This window comes from Heterodontus francisci, chromosome 29 (assembly GCF_036365525.1).
Source record: "Heterodontus francisci isolate sHetFra1 chromosome 29, sHetFra1.hap1, whole genome shotgun sequence".
NCBI lineage: Eukaryota > Metazoa > Chordata > Chondrichthyes > Heterodontiformes > Heterodontidae > Heterodontus > Heterodontus francisci.
The window spans coordinates 8,419,550-8,442,345 of record NC_090399.1 but is presented as its reverse complement, the minus strand read 5'-3'; the positions used below and the strand labels follow the sequence as shown (position 1 = coordinate 8,442,345).

General features: G+C 46.4%; 1 protein-coding gene across 1 annotated transcript in view; it reads left to right on the top strand.

Moving 5' to 3' along the window:
* The window catches only part of LOC137346105 (butyrophilin subfamily 1 member A1-like), a 123,549-nt gene that overhangs the window by 11,832 nt on the left and 88,921 nt on the right, over positions 1-22,796 (top strand). The window contains exon 3 of the mRNA XM_068009402.1: positions 14,011-14,295. Coding sequence (XP_067865503.1) covers positions 14,011-14,295 — 285 coding nt within the window. The remainder of the gene's footprint in view (positions 1-14,010; positions 14,296-22,796) is intronic.

Below are 22,796 nucleotides of genomic sequence, written 5' to 3'. Positions count from 1 at the left end.
GTGAGACCGCACCTGGAGTATTGTGTGCAGTTCTGGTCACCGCATTATAGGAAGGATGTGGAAGCTTTGGAAAGGGTGCAGAGGAGATTTACGAGGATGTTGCCTGGTATTGAGGGAAGGTCTTACGAGGAAAGGCTGAGGGACTTGAGGTTGTTTTCGTTGGAGAGAAGGAGGAGGAGAGGTGACTTAATAGAGACATATAAGATAATCAGAGGGTTAGATAGGGTGGATAGTGAGAGTCTTTTTCCTCGGATGGTGATGGCAAACACGAGGGGACATAGCTTTAAGTTGAGGGGTGATAGGTATAGGACAGATGTTGGAGGTAGTTTCTTTACTCAGAGAGTAGTAGGGGCGTGGAACGCCCTGCCTGCAACAGTAGTAGACTCGCCAACTTTAAGGGCATTTAAGTGGTCATTGGATAGACATATGGATGAAAATGGAATAGTGTAGGTCAGATGGTTTCACAGGTCGGCGCAACATCGAGGGCCGAAGGGCCTGTACTGCGCTGTAATGTTCTAATTCTAATTCTAGCAGGATATAGATCGTTTGGAGACTTGGGCGGAGAAATGGCAGGTGGAGTTTAATCCGGACAAATGTGAGGTAATGCATTTTGGAAGGTCTAATGCAGGCGGTAAGTATGCAGTAAATGGCAGTATTAGGAGTATTGACGCAGAGAGATCTGGGCGTACTGGTCCACAGGTCACTGAAAGTGGCAACGCAGGTGGATAAGGTAGTCAAGAAGGCGTACGGCATGCTTTCCTTCATCGGTCGGGGCATAGAGTATAAAAATTGGCAAGTCATGCTGCAGCTGTACATAACTTTAGTTAGGCCACACTTAGAATATTGCGTGCAATTCTGGTTGCCACACTACCAGAAGGATGTGGAGGCTTTGGAGAGGGTACAGAAGAGGTTTACTAGGATGTTGCCTGGTGTGGAGGGCATTAGCTATGAGGAGAGGTTGGATAAACTTGGATTGTTTTCACTGGAACGACGGAGGTGGAGGGGCGACATGATAGAGGTTTACAAAGTTATGAGTGGCATGGACAGAGTGGATCATTCGAAGCTTTTTCCCAGGGTGGAAGAGTCAGTTACTAGGGGACATAGGTTTAAGGTGAGAGGGGCACAGTTTAGAGGGGATATGCAAGGCAAGTTCTTTACACAGAGGGTGGTGAGTGCCTAGAACTTGCTGCCGGGAGAGGTGATGGAAGCAGGTACAATAGCGACGTTTAAGAGGCATCTTGACAAATACATGAATAGGATGGGAATAGAGGGATATGGTCCCCGCAAGTGCAGAAGGTTTTAGTTTAGGCAAGCATCAAGATCGGCGCAGGCTTGGATGGCTGAATGGCCTGTTCCTGTGCTGTACTGTTCTTTGTTCTTTAAGTACAGGGGTGATAGGGGAATGGGACTTGGTGTGTGTTAATGTAGGTCAGCGAGCACAGGGGTGATAGGGGAACCGGACTTGGTGTGAGTTAATGTAGGTGAGCGAGCACAGGGGTGATAGGGGAACGGGACTTGGTGCAAGTTAAGATTAGATTAGATTAGAGATACAGCACTGAAACAGGCCCTTCGGCCCACCGAGTCTGTGCCGAACATCAACCACCCATTTATACTAATCCTACACTAATCCCATATTCCTACCAAACATCCCCACCTGTCCCTATATTTCCCTACCACCTACCTATACTAGTGACAATTTATAATGGCCAATTTGCCTATCAACCTGCAAGTCTTTTGGCTTGTGGGAGGAAACCGGAGCACCCGGAGAAAACCCACGCAGACACAGGGAGAACTTGCAAACTCCACACAGGCAGTACCCGGAATCGAACCCGGGTCCCTGAAGCTGTGAGACTGCGGTGCTAACCACTGCGCCACTGTGCCGCCCTGTGACGCGGGCAGCAGAGTTTTGTCTGACCTGAAGTTTACAGAGAGTAGAATGTGGGAGAGCAGCCAGGAGTGTGTTGGAATAGACAAGTCTAGAGGTAACAAAGGCCTGAATGAGGGGTTCTGGAGCAGATGAGCCGAGACAGGGGCGAAGTCAGGTGCTGTTACAGAGGTAGAAATAGGCAGTCTTAGCGATGGCACGAATATGTGGTCAGAAGCTCAACTTGACTGTGACACCAAGGTTACGAACAGACTGATTTAATCTCAGACTGTTGCCGGGGAGAGGAATGGAATTGGTAGCTCGGGAACTGAGTTTGGAGTGGGGACTGAAAACAATAGTTTCAGTTTTCCCAATATTTAATTGGAGGAAATTTCTGCTCATCCAGGACTAGATGTCGGATCAGCAGTCTGATAGTTTAGCAACAGTGGAGGAGGTGGGAGAAGTGGTTGTGAGGTAGAGCTGAGTGTGTTTAGCATACATGTGAAAACTAACACCGCGCTTTTGGATGATGAGGCTGAGGGGCAGCTTGTAGACTAGAAATAACAGGGGAAAAGGATAAATCCTTGGGGGGACACCAGGGGTAACAGTGCGGGAGCAGGAAGAGAAGCCATTGCAAGTGATTCTCTGACTGCGATTAGATCAATAAGAATGGAACCAGGTAAGAACAGTTCCACCCAGCTGGACGACAGTGGAGAGGTGATGGAGGAGGATGGTTTGGTCAACCCGTGTTGAAGCCTCAGACAGGTCGAGAAGGATGAGGAGGGAAAGTTACCTTTGTCACAGTCACACGATATGTCATTTGTTACTTTGATAAGCGTTGTTTGGGTACTGTGGCAGGGGCAGAAACCTGATTGGTGGGATTCAAACATGGAGTTCCGGGAAAGATGGCAACAGATTTGGGAGGTGACAACACGTTCAAGGACTTTGGAGAGGAAAGAGAGGTTGGAGATGGGACGGTGGTTTGCAAGGGTGGTGGGGTCGAGGGTTGGTTTTTTGAGAAGGGTGATGACGGCAGATTTAAAGGAGAAAGGGATAACACCTGAAGAGAGAGAACCATTTACAATATCGGCTAACATGGAGACCAGGAGGGGAGGTTGGGCGATCAGTCTTGTGGGAATAGGATCAAGGGAACACGAGGTGGGTCTCGTGGACAAGATGAGGTCAGAGACAGATTGAGAGAAGATAAGAGAGAAACAGAGAAAGATGCAAGATCAGGGCTAAGGCAGGAGGAGCATTACAGAAAGCTTGGCCAGGTGGGCTAGTGCAAGGAAGGGACATGGCAGAGGCAGCTAATCGGATTGTCTTGATTTTAGTAACAAAAATGTCCTTGAGTTCCTTGCACTTACTGTTGGAGATCAGGGTGGAGGGGACAGGGGAAAAGGGTATGTTACAAGGATTTTGTTTTTGTATTAAAAACGTAGGATTCTGTGTTTTTAAAAACTGAAAAAGGATTTCAGTGGACATTGAGACACCTGTAAGTAGTTGAACTCTATGTATGTTTTGAAAGGAAGTTCAACAGAAGCTAAACTTGTAAACAAGGACAGGGAAGCAGGTAATTTCAAGGAAACCAGCAAGGAGTTTGCCCTCAGAACTACTGTTTGAGTGACAAGAGAGACTTTATGACCAGGCATGTGACTTGTTTCTGGAAGTTTCAGTTTCAGTTTTGAACTTTTAAAAACCCGCGAGTTTGGACAAAAAGAAGACATTTTGAAATTTGATTTTGACCTGCCTGGAGGTTAGAAATAGACCCAGAAAAAGTATTACCTCTCTGTAAAGGAATTCTGCATTTGAAATGCGGCAGATTCCTATTGGCTCCTGTCTCTGAAGAATCTCTGCATCAAATGTGGTTCCTGTTACCTCCTGTGTTTTAAGAAATCCTGAAATTTGAAGAAATCTTCTATTGCTATACTGTTGCTGTAAGACCTAAGAAAACCTGTTGCTACACCCCTGATACAAGACCTTATGTAAAGACTTCCACTGTTGAAGTTCTTGAATGTCTTGCACCACAGACTGTTCATCAACCTCACCTGGAAAGACTCCAAGTGGCATCCAACTATTCGACTTTGGGACACCTTACCATATCGAAGAGCCTCCTACCAGATCATAACAGACCAAGTTTTTTAAAACTATTCCTTTCATTCCTCTGAAACAGCTGCAAACAAAAATCCTTTTATCCCAGGTTAACAGGTTTTTTTTGCATGTATGTATGTGTGCAAGAGGGCTAGGGAAATAAGGAGCTTTACCATCTCAATTTATGTTTAGATTTACTTCATTATTGGTCAAGACTTAGTTTTATAATAAATAGTTAATTGTTGTTATAAATAAAAGCAAAATACTTCAGCGGATGCTGAAAATCTGAAATAAAAACAAGAAATGCTGGAAATACTCAGCAGGTCTGACAGCATCTGTGGAGAGAAGCAGAGTTAATGTTTTGAGTCAGTAACCCTTCTTCGGAACTGTTCCAAAACTGACCCGAAACATTAACTCTGCTTCTCTCTCCACAGATGCTGCCAGACCTGCTGAGTATTTCCAGCATTTCTTGATTTTTATTATAGTTAATTGTTGTTGTTGATTAAGGAAACCGGCTTGGTGTGTTTTATTCTGGGAACAAATACAGTATCTAATTGGCTGTTTCAGTAAGTGGGAAAACTTATAGATATGCTGTGACCTGTGGAGAAGTGGGACTGAATTAACAGTGCACTCCTCCCACTTTGGTCCAACAGGTGTAAGAAGACATTTTATAGTAGAGAGCTCCCGAGCTCAGTTCAGCCAACACAGTGTGCTAATGCTTCTGAGTTTAGGCAACACCAAGCCCTCGCATCAATTGACTTGTGAGCCCCTTCAAATATCCGATCCAATGACATGCATGATGTCACCGTATGTGGAGAAAGATACCTAGCAAGGCAAATGTTACAACGTGGCTAACAAAAGAAATCAAGGAATGTATTAGATCAAAGAAAGAAATGAATAAAGTTGCCAAAAAAATGGTAAGCCTGAGGGTTGTGTGCAGAGGAGGACCAAGAAAAAGATTAAGAAAGGGAAAATAGAATACGAGAGTAAATTAACGGGAAACATAAAAATGGACTGTAAAAGCTTCCATTGGTAGGTAAAAAGGAAAAGGCAAATGTGGGTCCATTACAAGCGGAGTCAGGAGAATTTATAATGAGGAATAAGGAAATGCCAGAGAAACTGAACAAATACTTTGTGTCTGTCTTCATCAAAGAAACTACTGAAAACCTCCAAGAAATAATGGAGAATCAATGGGCTAGTGTAAACGAAGAACAGCAAGATATTAATATTAGCAAAAAGGTACTAGATAAATTAATGGGATTTAAAGTAGATAAATCCCCTGGACCTGATGATCTATGTCCCAGAGTGTTGAAAGACGTGGCTGTAGAGATAGTAGATGCATTGGTGGTCATCTTCCAAAATTCTGTAGACTCTGGAATGGTTCCTGTAGATTGGAAGGTGGCAAATGTATCCCTGCTATTTAAAAAAGGAGGGAGAGAGAAAACAGGGAACTACAGACCTGTCAGCCAAACAAAAGACGTCGGAAAATGCTAGAATCTATAAGAAAGGAGATAATAGGACACTTCATAAATAATGGTGGGATTGGGCAGAGTCGACATGGAGTTACAAAAGGGAAATCATGTTTAATAAACCTGTTGGAGTTTTTTGAGACTCTAACTTGCAGAATAGATAAGGGGGAGCTAGTGAATGTTGTGTATTTAAACTTTCAGAAAGCTTTTGATAAGGTCCCACACAAGAGGTTAATAAACAAAATTAGAGCACATGGGATTGGGGGGGAATACACTGGCATTGATTGAGAACTGGTTAATGGACAGAAAACAGAGAGTAGGAATAAATGGGTCATTTTCAGGTTGGCAGGCTGTGACTCGTCAGGTACATCAAGGATCAGTGCTTGGGGCCCAGCTATTCACAATCTATATTAATGATTTGGATGTGGGTATTAAATGAAATATTTCCAAGTTTGCAGATGACAAAACTAGCTGGAAGTGTGAGCTGTGAGGAAGATGCAAAGACGCTTCAAGGGGATTTGGAGAGGCGAAGTGAGTGGGCAAAATTTGTCAGATGGTATACAATATGGAGAAATGTGAGGTTCTCCACTTTGGTAGGAAAATCAGAAATACAGAGTATTTCTAAAATGGTGAGAGTCTGGGAAGTGTTAAACACCAGAGGGACTTGGATGTCCTTGTTCATGAGTCACTGAAAGCTAACGTGAAGGTACAGCAAGCAATTAAGAAGGCAAATGGTCTGTTGGCCTTTTTTACAAGAGGATTTGAGTAGAGGAGTAAAGATGTCTGACTGCAATTAGATAGAGCCTTGGTGAGACTGCACCTGGAATATTGTCTGCAGTTTTGGTCTCCTTACCAAAGGACAGATATCCTTGACATAGAGGGAGCGCAACAAAGGTTCACCAAATTAATTGCTGGGATGGAGGGATTGTCGAACCATAGAAAAGTTACATCACAGAAAGAGACCATTCAGCCCATCGTGTCTGTGCTAGCTGAAAAACTAGCTGCCCATTTTAATCCCACCTTCCAGCACCTGGTCCGTAGCTTTGCAGGTTACAGCACTTCAGGTGCAGGTCCAGGTACCTTTTAAATGAGTTGAGGGTTTCTGCCTCCACCACTGATCTGGGCAGTGAATTCCAGACACCCACCACCCTCTGGGTGAAAATGTTTTTCCTCATGTCCCCTCTAATCCTTCTGCCAATCACCTTAAATCTGTGCCCCCTGGTATTTGACCTCTCCAGTAGGGGAAACATGTCCTTCCTGTCTACAGTGTACTGTATCCTCGGCTTTATGAATAGAGGTATAGAGTACAAGAGCAAGGAAGTTATGTTGAACCTGTACAAGACACTAGTTCGGCCTCAGCTGGAGTATTGTGTCCAATTCTGGGTGCCGCACTTGAGGAAAGATGTAATGGCATTGGAGAGAGTACAGAAAAGATGCATGAGAATGGTTCCAGGGATGAGGAATTTCAGTTGTGGAAGATAGATTGGAGAAGTTAGGATTGTTTTCCTCAGAGAAGACGAGGCTGAGAGGTGATTTGATAGAAGTATTCAAAATCATGAGGGGTCTGGACAGAATAGATAGAGAGAAACTGTTCCCACTCGTGAAAGGATCAAGAATGAGAGGGCACAGATTTAAAGTATTTGATAAGAGAAGCAAAAGTGACATGAGGAAAAACTTTTTCACGCAGCGAGTGGTTAAGATCTGGAATGTGCTGCCTGAGAACATGGTGGAGATGGTTCAATTGAAGCATTCAAAAGAGAATTAGACTGTTATATGAAAAAGAAGAATGTGCAGTGTTATGGGGAGAAGGCAGGGGAATGGAACTGAGGGAGCTGCTCTTTCAGAGAGCCAGTGTGGACATGATGGACCGAATGGCTACCTGCGCTGTAACGATTCTGTGATTCTGTGATACTCTATCTAGGACTCTCAGAATATTGTACACCTCAATTAAGTAACTCCTCAGCCTCCTCTATTCTAGGGAGAACAACCCTAGACAATCCAATCTCTCCTCATAGCAACAACTTTCAAGCCCTGGCAACATTCTTGTAAATCTCCTCTGTACTCTCTGTAGATCAATTATGTCCTTCCTGTAATGTGGTGACCAGAACTGTACGCAATACTCCAGCTGCGGCCTAACCAGTGTTTTATACAGTTCCAGCATTACATCCCTGCTTTTGTATTCTATACCTCGGCCAATAAAGGAAAGCATTCCTTCTGCCTTCTTCACTTTATCCACCTGTTCTGCCATCTTCAGGGACCTGTGGACATGCACTCCCAGGTCTCTCACTCCTTCCACCCCTCTCAATATCCTCCCGTTGTGGTACGAGGAAAGATTAAATAGACTGGGCCTCTATTCTCGGGAGTTAGAAGAATGAGAGGTGATCTCATTCAAACATACAAAATTCTCAGAGGCCTTGACAGAGTAGGTGCAGGAAGGATGTTTCCTCTGGCTGGGGAGTCGAGAACCAGGGGACACAGTCTCAGAATAAGGGGCAGACCATTTAGGATTGTGATGAGGAGGTATTTCTTCACTCAGAGGGTGGTGAATCTTTGGAATTCTCTGTCCCAGAGGGCAGTGGAGGCTCAGTCGTTAAGTATGTTCAAGACTGAGATTGATAGATTTCTACATATTAAAAACATCAAGGGATACAGGGATAGTGCAGGAAAATGAGGTTGAAGTAGAAAATCAGCCATGATCTCATCAAATAGCGAAGTGGGCTGGAAGGGCTGAATGGCCTACTCCTGCTCCTATTTCTTATGTTCTTCTGGCTCGGTGCAGGTAGAGAAACAGAACATCATCAGGTTAACTGAATGTGGGAATTATCCTCACTGTGCCTCTGATCACTCAGTTAATATAAATCAGTTGAGCAGTTTTTTTTTATTCATTTGTGGGATGTGGGCATCGCAGGCCAGACCAGCATTTATTGCCCATCCCTAATTGCCCTTGAATTGAGTGCTTGCTAGGCCATTTCAGAGGGCATTTAAGAGTCAACCACATTGCTGTGGGTGTGGAGTCACCAGACGAGGTAAAGACAGCTGATTTTGTTCCCAAAAGGACATTCGTGAACCAGATGAGTTTTTACAACAATTGACAATGGGTTCATGGTCATCATTAGACTAGCTTTTTAATTCCATATTTAATAATTGAATTCAATTTTCACCATCTGCCGTGGTGGGATTCGAGCCCTTGTCCCCAGAGCATTAGCCTGGGCTCTGGATTACTTGTCCAGTTATATTAGCACTACACCACCACCTCCCCTGTTCATTTTATAAATGAGATGGAGATCGAGGAAGGACTTGCCATAATCTTCCAATCTTCCCTGGATAGGGGGAAGGTGTCAGAGGATTGGAGGCACCCTTATTCAAGAAATGGTGCAAGGACAGTTCCAGCAACTACAGGCCAATTAGTTCAACGTCAGTAGTGAGAAAGATCTTAGAAACAATAATCAGAGAAAATATCAACAGACTCTTGGAGTAGTTTAAGTTAATTAAGGAAAGTCAGCACAGATTTGTAAAAGGCAGATCATGCTTGACTAATCTAATTGAAATTTTTGATGAAGTAACGTGAAGTAACGGAGTAGGTTGATAAAGGAAATGCAGTAGATGGTTGTTTATATAGATTTTAAGAAAGTGTTCGATAAAGTACCACATGAAAGGCTGGTTAACAAAATGGAGGCTCATGGAATCGGATGGTCAATGTCCAATTAGATAAAAGAAATTGGCTCAAGGCCAGAAAACAGCGAGTCATAGTAACGGAAATAAAAACAAGAAATGCTGGAAATACTCAGCAGGTCTGGCAGCATCTGTGGAGAGAGAAACAGAGTTAACGTTTCAGGTCAGTGACCCTTCATCAGAACTATAGTCAGAGTAACTGGTTGTTTTTCAGACTGGAGGATGGTGGACAGTGATATTCCCCAAAGGGCAGTGCTGTGGCCTCCTCCACGGCACCAGATTGAGAGGCTGGCAGTTGCTGATCTCTGCTTGTTTCATGTCCCGTTTACCGGGTGGTGGTGGCACCCCTCCACCGCCTTTGTTCGGCGGAGAGTTTCATCTGTTGACTTTTTTTTATTAAAATAAAACCACCCAGTTTGTGTTTTATTTTCTGTATTTCTATGACTTGGATATTGGAATACAGAGTAGAATCTCAAACTTACAGTAAACATTGAGGATGATATGAACTGCCTGCAGCAGGTCGTAGATAGTCTAGTGGATGGGCAGATGGCAGATAGAATTTAATACTGACAAGTTTGAGATGATACATTTTGGCAGAAGGAATAGTGTGAGTAAATATATACTTAATGGCACAGTTTTAAAGAGCGTGTAAGAAAGAGGGACCTGGGGGTGCATGTGCATAGATCTTTAAACATGGCAGGACATATTGAGAGAGTGGTTAGTAAGCAGATGAGATCTTGGGCTTCATAAATAGAGGCATTGAATATGAAAGCAGGGAAGTTATGCTGAACCTTTCTAAACGTAGAAAATAGGAGCAGGAGTAGGCCATTCGGCCCTTCGTGCCTGCTCCGCCATTCATTATGATTATGGCTGATCATTCAACTCAGTAACCTGTTCCCGCTTTCCCCCCATATCCTTTGATCCCTTTCACCCCAAGAGCTATATCTAACTCCTTCTTGAAAACATACAATGTTTTGGCCTCAACTGCTTTCTGTGGTAGTGAATTCCACAGACTCACCACTCACTGGGTGAAGAAATTTCTCCTCATCTCAGTCCTGAAAGATTTACCCCATAAAGGGTGCAGAGGAGATTTACTAGGATGTTGCCTGGTATGGAGGGAAGGTCTTACGAGGAAAGGCTGAGGGACTTGAGGTTGTTTTCATTGGAGAGAAGGAGGAGGAGAGGTGACTTAATAGAGACATATAAGATAATCAGAGGGTTAGATAGGGTGGATAGTGAGAGTCTTTTTCCTCGGATGGTGATGGCAAACACGAGGGGACATAGCTTTAAGTTGAGGGGTGATAGATATAGGACAGATGTCAGAGGTAGTTTCTTTACTCAGTGAGTAGTAAGGGCGTGGAACGCCCTGCCTGCAACAGTAGTAGACTCGCCAACTTTAAGGGCATTTAAGTGGTCATTGGATAGACATATGGATGAAAATGGAATAGTGTAGGTCAGATGGTTTCACAGGTCAGCGCAACATCGAGGGCCGAAGGGCCTGTACTGCGCTGTAATGTTCTAATTCTAATTCTATGACACCTGGTTCTGGACTCCCCTACCATTGGGAACATCCTTCCTGCATCTACCCTGTCAAGTCCTGTTACAATTTTATAGGTTTCTATGAGATCCCCCCTCACTCTTCTGAACTCCAGCGAATATAATCCTAACCGACTCAATCTCTCCTCATATGTCAGTCCCGCCATCCCGGGGATCAGTCTGGTAAACCTTCTCTGCACTCCCTCTATAGCATGAACATCCTTCCTCAGATAAGGAGGTCAAAACTGCACACAATATTCCAGGTGTGGCCTCACCAAGGCCCTATATAGTTGCAGCAAGACATCCCTGCTCCTGTACTCGAATCCTCTCGCTATGAAGGCCAACAAACCATTTTCCTTTTTTACCGCCTGTTGCACCAGCATGTTTACGTTCAGGGACTGGTGTCCGAGAACACCCAGGTCTCGCTGCATATTCCCCTCTCTCAGTTTATAGCTGTTCAGATAATAATCTGCCTTCCTGTTTTTGCCACCAAAGTGAAGAACCTCACATTTATCCACATTATACTGCATCTGCCATGCATTAGCCCACTCACTCAACTTGTCCAAATCACCCTGAAGCCTCTCTGCATCCTCCAAACAACTCACTCTCCCACCCAGCTTTGTGTCATCTGCAAATTTGGAGATATTACATTTCGTTCCCTCATCTAAATTATTAATATATATTATGAATAGCTGGGGTCCTCGCACCGATCCCTGTGGTACCCCACTAGTCACTGCCTGCCATTCGGAAAAAGGCCCGTTTGTTCTTACTCTTTGTGTCATATATACCAAACAATTTTCTATCCATCGCAATACACTACCCCCAGTCCCATGTGCTTTAATTTTACACGCTAATCTCTTATGTGGGACTTTGTCGAAAGCCTTTTGAAAGTCCAAATAAACCACATCCACTGGCTCTGCCTCATTGACTCTACTAGTTACATCCTCGAAGAATGCTAGTAGATTTGTCCAGCATGATTTCCCTTTTGTAAATCCATGCTGACACTGTTCTCTGGTTAGGCTCCAACAGGAGGATTGCATTCAGTTCTGATCATCACACTTCAGGAAAAATGTGAGGGTCCTTGAGAGGGTGCAGAGGAGATTTACCAGAATGGTTCCAGGGATGGTGGACTTTAGTTATTAGGTTAGGTTGGAGAAACTGGGTTTGTTCTTCTTACACCAAAGCAGATTGAGGGGAGATTTAATAGAAGTGTCGAGATTATGACAGTCTTAGTTAAATTAAACAAGAAAAACTGTTCTCATTAACAAATGGTAGAGGGACTAGGGGACACAGATTGAAAGTTTTGGGAAAAGATATCAGGGGAATATGAGGATGCACGTTTTTATGCAGCGGGTGTAATGACCTGGAACTCGCTGCCCACAAGGGCAGTGGAAGCGGAGACGATCAGTGACTTCAAGAGGAAGTTGGATGGTCACTTGAGGGAAATCGACTTGCAGAGCTACAGTGATCGAGCGGGGAGAGGGACTGACTGGATATCTCTGTGGAGAGCTGGCATGGACTCAATGGGCCGATTGGCCTCCTTCTGTACTGTAAATGGCGCTATGACTCTATGTAATGGGGTCAAAATTCGTGGGCCTGGTCAGGTACTTCTGAGGCACCCATCCCTGTCTCTTTTCCTAGATAGTGGAAAAGAGGACGGTGGTTTGTGTGTCCACTACTTACTATTCCCAACATTGAAGAGGTGATGCCTGAAATCACAGTACATCCACTTGACTTGCACCCCATGAAAAGTAAGCCTCCATGGCGGCGCAGTGGTTAGCACCGCAGCCTCACAGCTCCAGCCACCCGGGTTCAATTCTGGGTACTGCCTGTGTGGAGTTTGCAAGTTCTCCCTGTGTCTGCGTGGGTTTCCTCCGGGTGCTCCGGTTTCCTCCCTCATGCCAAAGACTTGCAGTTGATAGGTAAATTGGCCATTAGCAATTGGCCCAAGTATAGGTAGGTGGTAGGGAAATATAGGGACAGGTGGGGATATGGTAGGAATATGGAATTAATGTAGGATTAGTATAAATGGGTGGTTGATGGTCAGCACAGACTTGGTGGGTTGAAGGGCCTGTTTCAGTGCTGTATCACTAAACTAAACTAAACATGACACAGGTACACCTCTTTGCCTGGGCAATATTCTGGCCAAAGTGTGGATAATTGGAAAATGTCCAGTCTATAAAAAACAGGACAAATCCAACCCAGCCAATTACTACACCATCAGACTCCTTCCAATCATCAGTAAATTGATGGAAGGAGTCTTCAAAATGAATTCCACAGGTGAGGTGAAAGTGACTATTATTAACATTAGACAGTATTCAGCCGGGTGTGGCACCAAGGAGCTCGAGTAAAACTGATATCAATGGGGATAAACTGAATACACTCCTGTGAGGTGAGAGTGACTATCACTAACATTAGACAGTATTCAGCCGGGTGTGGCACCAAGGAGCTCGAGTAAAACTGATATCAATGGGGATAAGCTGAATACTCTCCTGTGTCTGGGTTCACACCTGGTGAGGGATTGTGAATGGTATGAGGAAATGATTGACAGAAAACCGTCAGTGACAGAGGATATCAGAAGAGTCACAGATTTCGGTGGGTACAAACTGGACAAGAGTTAAGGCCAGAGGGTATTAGTTCAGTGGGACAGCAGCAAGCTAAAATAATCCATCTAACAAGACAGTCCTCGTCCTGTATTTCAGGGAGGAATTGGAGACTGGCTGTGGGATTGGGAAACAATAAGAGTGGAAGCTTGTGGCGGGTAGGAGATGGTGAGGGAAGTTTCTGGAAGGATGAGTTTGGTAACACTGGGAGATTCTGATTTGGTGTTTGGTTGTGGGGTTGTGGTCTGTAGTGGATGAGAATCTTTGGCAGACAATTGATGTTCAGTCTCAGTCTGTCAGAGGCCCTTCTGCCAGGCAACTTCAGTGCCCTCTTTGTTGGTGTGTTTTTTTATATCTCGAATGGAATCGAAAGCTACAAATGAAGTGAGAAACAAATGACAGAAACAGAAACTGCCGATATCACAGCAGGTGTTATTGTTTTTGTTGAAGAGATTGCGAAAAGGCAAGATGAAAGAATCCAGAATGATTGAGAATGCTGGAGATAGGAAGTGGTCTGATTCAGATTGACAGACAGACTCGTCCTGACCGAAAAACAAGACACAGAATTGATGGCGACAGAAGAGTTTCTCACACCATGTGACCAGTCCGATATTACCTGTTTTACACTATCGTCAACAGTTAAAATTACCCCCACCGATTTTAATATATTAACATTTAACAGACTAAAATGATTATGGACTGTTGGAATTAGACATTTAAAAATGTCTAATAAAACGAGTAATAGTTTTAATTAACGTTTCAATCCTAATTGCAGGTTTTGGACACCGGCCTTGGGTTCACCTGGAGGAAAACAACAAAGAAGGACTTCGTGTGGTGTGTAAATCAGATGGATGGTATCCTGAGCCTGAGATATGGTGGGTGGATGGGAATGGACAAGTTCTGACAACACAGTCTGAAACGGAATTCATAAAGGACTCCAGAGGCCTTATTGCTGTTCAGAGTCATATTGATATCACAAGTGATTCTGTAAACAAGTTTTCATGTTTCATGCAAAGCCGAGTATTGAGCAAAAAACAAGAGGCCCATCTCCAGATATCAGGTAGGTGAGAGCATGATAGTCATTTTATTGAAAGAAATATTTCCTAACTATATTTCTCTTCTCCTGAAGGCACTGATTCAGACTGGGTTTGGATCCACGAGCACTGGCTCTCCTCTGGAGATGCCCAAGGGGCAGGTTTTCATATTTGAACCTCACTAGTTGACAAGCTAGTGGGCATTCTGTGACACTGCAGATACACAGTAGCGCAGTGGTTAGCACCGCAGCCTCACAGCTCCAGCGACCTGGGTTCAATTCTGGGTACTGCCTGTGTGGAGTTTGCAAGTTCTCCCTGTGTCTGCGTGGGTTTTCGCCGGGTGCTCCGGTTTCCTCCCACCACCAAAGACTTGCAGGTTGATAGGTAAATTGGTCATTATAAATTGCCCCTAGTATAGGTAGGTGGTAGGAGAATATAAGGACAGGTGGGGATGTGGTAGGAATATGAGATTAGTGTAGGATTAGTATAAATGGGTGGTTGATGGTCGGCACAGACTCGGTGGGCCGAAGGGCCTGTTTCAGTGCTGTATCTCTAAATAAATAAATAAATAATCCTGATGTATCCTCACCCAGTGTCCACATGTCCATATTCCAACAGTGGTCACTGGATAGAGATTAGGATGAAGAACATTGGGGATTGTGGTTTTACATGGCTGAATGTTATTGTGAGATACAAATGTTTATTCAGAACAGCACCTGGGATCCAAGTGAATGTTAATTTTACCTGGATACAGGACTGCAGGACCAGTGTGAGAAGGAGCAAAGAGCACTTTGGTCTTTATCATTCTGAAATGATAACAATGTCTGTGACACTGAAATGTTCGAGGACGGGGCACAGAGGAGTTTTTCCTGATATTCTGAAATTTCACTGGAAGTAAGGCATTTCTGCCACCAGCCCCAGCTTCCCCCTCACCAGAACAGATGGGGCTGGTAAGTTGACAAAATTCATCAGAAATGCAGCCAGTTCTACCTCATGTCCCCCTGTGTATGATTACAGATAACCTGTAGCTGGAATGAAAAGCTCTTTAGGGAAGCAGCCAGGTGATGTTTGAAAGTTCCTCATTCCTAATGGGACACAAGCTGCACAAAGGTTTCAAAATGGTGTCTGAGCTCACCCTGCCCCACATGTAAATGACTCCAACCCTGGGATTTGTAATGAACTCGGGCGTATCCTAGCAGCAGGTTAAAATTCCACCCTGTCACAGAAATTGTGGCGATGGAACAGGGTCCTGTGATAGTTTGTGGCCACTGGTATTTTTCATATATCCAGTCTGTTGTCATTAAATGGCCACAACTCCGAGGAATGCAGCAGGAAGGCTTCTTTTATTCACTGCAAGAAGGATGACCAGGTTGTGAGGTAGATTTGTGGTGAAAAAGAGTAAATAGTTACATGAAGAGAGGCCTCCAGCCTCTACCAACCTATTCAGCATGGAGAAGGAGAGGTGGCTTCACAGATGGCATGGCCAAAATACAAGGACCTGGATTGAGTAGTTGTTGATGACTCAGCCTGGACTTGTACATCTGGAGCAGGGTTGTCCAACATACGGCCCACGGGCCAGAAACCGGCCCACTAAAGTTTTCAATCCGGCCTGCCAATCTTTCATAATTTGTGAACAGAAAGGAGTGAGAATGAGTTTGTTCCATTTGTGTCTCTCAGTTGTTACAGTAAGTGACAGACAATTGGTGCAGTTCAGCCTGTACCTGAGCAGTCACTAGTCTTCACTTCCTGCAGCGAGTCGCACTGGGGGTGGGGGGCGGGGGGGTGCAGAGTGACGTTCGTGTGACTGACGTGGAAGTTCACCAATCAAAAGTGCGAACAGTTTGCCTGCACGCGGACCTTTGTTCAGTAGGAGCGCGGGGGAGGCGGGACTTGCTGGGAAGACAGTCAATAGGTGTTGACCAAAGGGAGTGTCGGGGGTTGGGTGAGCCAGAAGAGAGAGTGAGGGAGGGGTGAGCAGGCAGAGACAGTGGGGGATGGGGTGAGCATGTAGAGACAGTGGGGGGATGGGGTGAGCATGTAGGGACAGTGGGGGGAGGGGGGGGAGCATGTAGAGACAGTGGGAGAGGGGTGAGTACACAGAGACTGGGGGGATGGGGTGAGCACGCAGAGACACTGGGGGAGGGGTGAGCACTCAGAGACAGTGGGGGAGGGGGTGAGAATGCAGAGACAGTGGGGAGGGGGTGAGAATGCAGAGACAGTGGGGGAGGGGTGAGCATGCAGAGACAGTGGGGGAGGGGGTGAGAATGCAGAGACAGTGGGGAGGGGGTGAGAATGCAGAGACAGTGGGAGAGGGGGTGAGAATGCAGAGACAGTGGGAGAGGGGGAGAGCATGCAGAGACAGTGGGGAGGGAGTGAGAATGCAGAGACAGTGGGGGAGGGGGTGAGAATGCAGAGACAGTGGGAGAGGGGCTGAGAATGCAGAGACAGTGGGGAGGGGGTGAGAATGCAGAGACAGTGGGAGAGGGGGTGAGCATGCAGAGACAGTGGGAGAGGGGGAGAGCATGCAGAGACAGTGGGGAGGGGGTGAGAAAGCAGAGACAGTGGAAGGATGGGGTGAGCAACCATTGACAGTGGGAGAGGGGTGAGAATGCAGAGACAGTGGGAGAGGGGGTGAGCATGCTGAGACGGTGGGGGAGTGGTTGAGCATGCAGAGAAAGTGGGGGAGGGGGTGAGAATGTAGAGACAGTGGGAGAGGGGTGAGCATGCAGAGACAGTGGGGGAGGGGTGAGCACACAGAGACAGTGGGGGTGGGGTGAGCACGCAGAGGCGGTGGGGGAGGGGTGAGCATGCAGAGACGGTGGGGGAGGGGTGAGCACGCAGAGACAGTGGGGGAGGGGGTGAGCGTGCAGAGACAGTGGGGGAGGGGGTGAGAGTGCAGAAACAGTGGGGGTGGGGTGAGCACGCAGAGACGGTGGGGGAGGGGTGAGCACACAGAGACAGTGGGGGAAGGGTGAGCACGCAGAGAGAGTGGGAGAGGGGTGAGCACACAGAGACAGTGGGGGAGGGGGTGAGCACGCAGAGACAGTGGGAGAGGGGTGAGCACACAGAGACAGTGGGGGAGGGGGTGAGCACGCAGAGACAGTGGGAGAGGGGGTGAGAATGCAGAGACAGTGGGAGATGGGGTGAGCACACAGAGACAGTGGGGATGGGGTGAGAACGCAGAGACAGTGGGGGAGGGGGTGAGCACGCAGAGACAGTGGGGGATGAGGTGAGCACGCAGAGACAGTGGGGGATGGGGTGAGCACGCAGAGACAGTGGAGAGGGGGTGGGCATGCAGACGGTGGGGAGGGGTGAGCGCTCAGACAGTGGGGGATGGGGTGAGCACGCAGAGACAGTGGGGAATGGGGTGAACACGCAGAGACAGTGGGGGGATGGGGTGAGCACGCAGTGACAGTGGGGGATGCGGTGAACATGCAGAGACAGTGGGGAACGGGGTGAGCACGCAGAGACAGTGGGGGAGGGGGTGAGAGTGCAGAAACAGTGGGGGTGGGGTGAGCACGCAGAGACGGTGGGGGAGGGGTGAGCACACAGAGACAGTGGGGGAAGGGTGAGCACGCAGAGAGAGTGGGAGAGGGGTGAGCACACAGAGACAGTGGGGGAGGGGGTGAGCACGCAGAGACAGTGGGAGAGGGGTGAGCACACAGAGACAGTGGGGAACGGGGTGAGCACACAGAGACAGTGGGGGGATGAGGTGAGCACGCAGAGATAGTGGGGGATGGGGTGAGCACGCAGAGACAGTGGGGGGATGGGGTGAGCACGCAGAGACAGTGGGGGGATGAGGTGAGCATGCAGAGACAGTGGGGGGATGAGGTGAGCACGCAGAGACAGTGGAGAGGGGGTGAGAAGGCAGAGACAGTGGGGATGAGCACACACAGGCCGGTGCTGGCGGAGGGAGATGATGTACGATTCAGAGTGCGGGGCCGTGCTGAGTGGCTGTGTGTTTCCACTCCTGGTGCATGCTGGGTGAAGGGAGGAATTGTTGGAAAAAGAGAGGTTGGAGGCAAGGTCATTGATGAATCAGCTGGAGATGGTTGGGCCTCGGACACTACCCTGAGGAACTCCTGTAGTGATGTCCTGAGGCTGAGGTGATTGACCTCCAACAACCACAACCATCTTCCTTTCTGCTGGCAAAACTCCAGCCAGTGGAGAGTTTTCCCCCTGATTCCCAATGACTCCAGTTTTACGAGGGCTCCTTGATGCCATACTTGGTCGAATGCTGCCTGGATGTCGAGGGCAGTCACTCTCACCTCACCTCTTGAGTTCAGCTCTTTAGTCCATGGTTGGACCAAGGCTATAATGAGGTCAGGAGCTGAGTGGCCCTGGTGGAACCCAAACTGAGCAGCAGTGAGCTGGCAGTGTTATAGCTGTACTGGAACAGCTTGTCTCGCGGCCTGGATAGTTCTGGAGCACAAGCCTTCAGGGCTACAGCTGGGATGTTGTCTGGGCCCATAGCCTTTGCCATGTCCAGTGTGTTCAGCTGTTTCTCTATCACATGGAGTGAATCGAATTGGCTGAAGACCGGGACCTCGGGAGGAGGCGAAGATGGATCATCCACCCGGCACTTCTGGCTGAACGCTTCAGCCTTGTCTTGTGCAATGACATGCTGGGTTCCATCATCACTGAGGATGGGAATATTCGTGGAGCTTCCTCCTCCTCCCATTAGTTGTTTAGTTAACGAATGGATGTGGCAGGATTGCAGAGTTGATCTGATCCGTTGCTGTGGGATCGCTTAACTCCGTCGAGAGCAGGCTGCTTCCGCGTTCAAAGCAATAGGGTGCCAATGTGATGGACAGCAGCTACTACACACCAGAGTTTAGTCCAGTGCTGTCTATTACAGCGACCACAGGCTGGTTCGAGCTAATGTTGTCTTCAGAATCACCCAAAAGGAAAGGCCCACTAACAAGGAAACTACAAGACCACAGACTCTCTCTATCAGACGTAAAACTAGTTTTCCAGAGCAAACTTGAAGAAAGTCTCCGCAGTGACCTCACTCCGGGCAGTGATGTTAACCCAGCAGAGCAGTGGGAACAGTTGAAATCCGTCCGACAGGAAACAACTGCAGAAGTCGTTGGCTTTTTAACCAGAAGAAACCAAGTTTGATTTGATGAAAATGACTTGGAAATCTAAGAGCTTTTTCAAAAGAAACACTCCTGCCACAATGGATTACTTACACGTCCTGCCAACCAGTTTACAAAAGCTGCAGATAGGGAAGGCTGCAGCACTCTGCAAATCAACCTCCGAATCATCCAAAATAACTGGTGGACAGCGCTCGCTAAGAGGAGACAAATGAATGCAGATATGGAAGATATGAGATCTTTCTAGAAAGCCTTAAGATCCATATATGGACTTTCCCACCAGGTGCAGGTACCACTAAAATCATCAGGTGGCACAAACAGAGTCCACCCGACACCAATGGTCAGAACACTTTGAAAGCCTATTTGGTGACCAGCGGATGGTGCAGTTAAGCCTGGCTCAGGTATAAAATTAAAACCCGACCCGGGCCCAACCCGACAACAGCCAACCCGAACCCCACCCGAGCCCAAGTCCTTTGATTTTTTTAAATGCCCGACCCAATCCGAACCCGACATGTATTCGGGTTTGTCGGGTATCCAGGCTTTAGAGCAGTGATCGAGTACAGGTGCCAGTTGTTGTTGTACCCGTGTTCAATTAACATCATCAAGTTTTAAAAAAACAACTAACACTGATTTCAAACAGGCGAAGGCACCACGATCCTGAGCACTCGTGGGAAAACAAGTATCCACTTCAGGAAATCATGCAATGTAACAAACAAGCTTCTGAACTGTATCAAGTTCTGAAGTCATTATCAAAAAAAAATCTCCGCAGAGAACTCCGGTTGGGAAGTTTAATCTCCCTGTTTCTGGATAATTTTAAATCCTTGGGTTAAGTATAGATGAAAGCAAGAGCTCAGTTAATGTTTCTGTACTTAGTGCAGTTACTGGTATCTTCCCTGGGCTTGTCAGTTTCTCCTGGACTTGATAGATTTCAGAGTGTAAGGGGTTGGGTTAATTTCACTGAGGTGCTTTATGTTGGAACTTGTAGCTGTTTCTTTCCCTCCCCCCCTTTCTCCCCCTCTCTTCTCATCTCTTATTTCTGTTTGTCGACGTCCAGCCCAACTCAACCAGAGACCGAATTTTGGACCTGGAAGAGAGACAGGAAGAAATCTGTTTATATCAGAGCCCCCCCAAACCAGGAGTTCTTGTGCCTCAACTGCTCCAGAGCCTGCAGATCAAGAATTGGCCTCTTCAGTCACCAGTGATTATGTCAAATATCCACAGAAACAAACCTTCCCTTGATCTTCATCTGTGAAGAATCTGCCATCATTATCATCATCAGTCCTGTCTTGTAGCTTCACCAGTTTGGTACCTCATTTTTAGGTATGCCTGGTGCTGCTCCTGGCATGCTCTCCTACACTCTTCATTGAACCAGGGTTGGTCCTTTGGCTTGATGGTAATGGTAGAGTGAGGAATACGCTGGACCATGAGGTTACACATTGTGGTGGAGTACAATTCTGCTGCTGCTTCTGATGATCCACAGCCCTTCATGGAATCCCAGTTTTGAGCTGCGAGATCGAATCTGAATCTATCCCGTTTAGCACGGTGCTGGTGCCACACAATGTAATGGATGGTGTCCTTAGTGTGAAGATTGAACAAGGACTGTGCTGTGAGCAGATGTATCTGTGACAGATTGTTGAGGATGAGGTCAAGTGGATTTTACCCTCCTGTTGGTTCTGTCATCTGCTGCCAGAGACCCAGTCTTGTAGATATACCCTTCAGGATTCAGCCAACTTGGTCAGCATTGGTGCTACTTACCCACTCTTGATGACGGGCATTGAAATCCCTGACTCAGAGTACATTCTATGCCCTTGCTACCCTCAGTGCCTATTCCAAGTGGTGTTCAACATGGAGGTGGGCTGATTCATCAGTTTGAGGGAGGGCAGTAGGTGGTAATCAGCAGGAAGTTTCCTTGTCCATGTTTGACCTGATGCCATGAGACTTCATGGGGTCTGGAATCAATGTTGAGGATACCCAGGGCCGGTCCCTCCTGACTCTATACCACTGTGCTGTCACCTCTGGTGGATCTGGTCTGCCGGTAGGACAGGACATACCCAGGGATGATGATAGAGACATCTAGAACAGTGTCTGTAAGGTATGATTCTGGGAGTATGACTGGGTCAGGCTGTTGCTTGATTAGTCTGTGGGACAGCTCTCCCAATTTAGGTACAAGTCCCCAGATGTGAATGAGGAGCACTTTGCAGGGTCGACAGAGCTTGTGCTTTTCTCGTATCAGACGCTGGGTGGTCTGTCCTGTTTTTGACTTTTCCGGAGGGGTTTGTTATAAATGAGAGGCTTGGTCAACCATTTTGGAGGGTATTTGAGAGTCAACCACATGACTGTGGGTTTGAAGTCACATGTAGGCCAGACCAGATAAGGACAGCAGATTTCCTTCCCTCAAGGACATTAGTGATCCAGATGGATTTTTTACCACAATCTGGTTGATTCATAATCACCGTTACTGAGAACAGCTTTTCATCCCAGAATTATTTTAATTAATTGAATTTAAATTCCTGCAGTTGCTGTGGTGGGATTTGAACTCCTGTCTCCAGAGTATTTGTCCAGGCCTCTGGATTACTAGTCCAGGAACATTACCACAATACTACCATTCCCATTACTGCATTTTCAGGGTTAATATCAGAGATGTAAAGTTTGAAGTCTTGTGAATTCCATTTTCCTTTTGATACATCATTGGCTGCTCTGCCTTCAGCCACCTTGGTCCCATTTTCTGGAATTCTCTCTCCAAACCCTTCTACCTCTCCACCTCCATCTTCTCCTTTCAAGACCCTCCTTAAAATACTCATCTGTGACCAAGCGTTTCATCACCTCTTCTCTTTTCACTTGTTTGTCCTCATACCACTTAAGTCAACAAGAACTGATGTTAATATAGTGCCTTGGAAAGTTTTTCTCCTGTTCAAGGCCCTATACAATTCTTGTTAGCACTAATATTATTTACCAATATAATTTGGATGGGAGGCAGCACCTGAGATTACTTCTGAGGTTTGGTGAAATCTATTAATATTTGGAAGAAGATATCTGCAAATGTTCTACCATTGTTTAAAATTGTGCAAGGGATAGACCAAATAATTATAGGCCGGTCAGTCTGACCTCGGTGATGGGTAAATTATTAGAATCTATTCTGAGGGACAGGATTAACCGCCAGTTAGAAAGACACGGATTAATCAGGGATAGTCAGTATGGATTTGTTAAGGGAAGGTCATGTCTTACTAACATGATTTCAAGTTTTTTGAGGAATTAACAAGGAGGATTAATAAGGCATTTGACAATGTCCCACATGGCAGACTGGTCAGAAAAATGAAAGCCCATGGAATCAAGGGGGATGTGGCAGGATGGATCCAAAATTGGCTCAGTGACAGGAAACAAAGGGTAATAGTCGACGGATGTTTTTGTCATAGAGTCATAGAGTTATACAG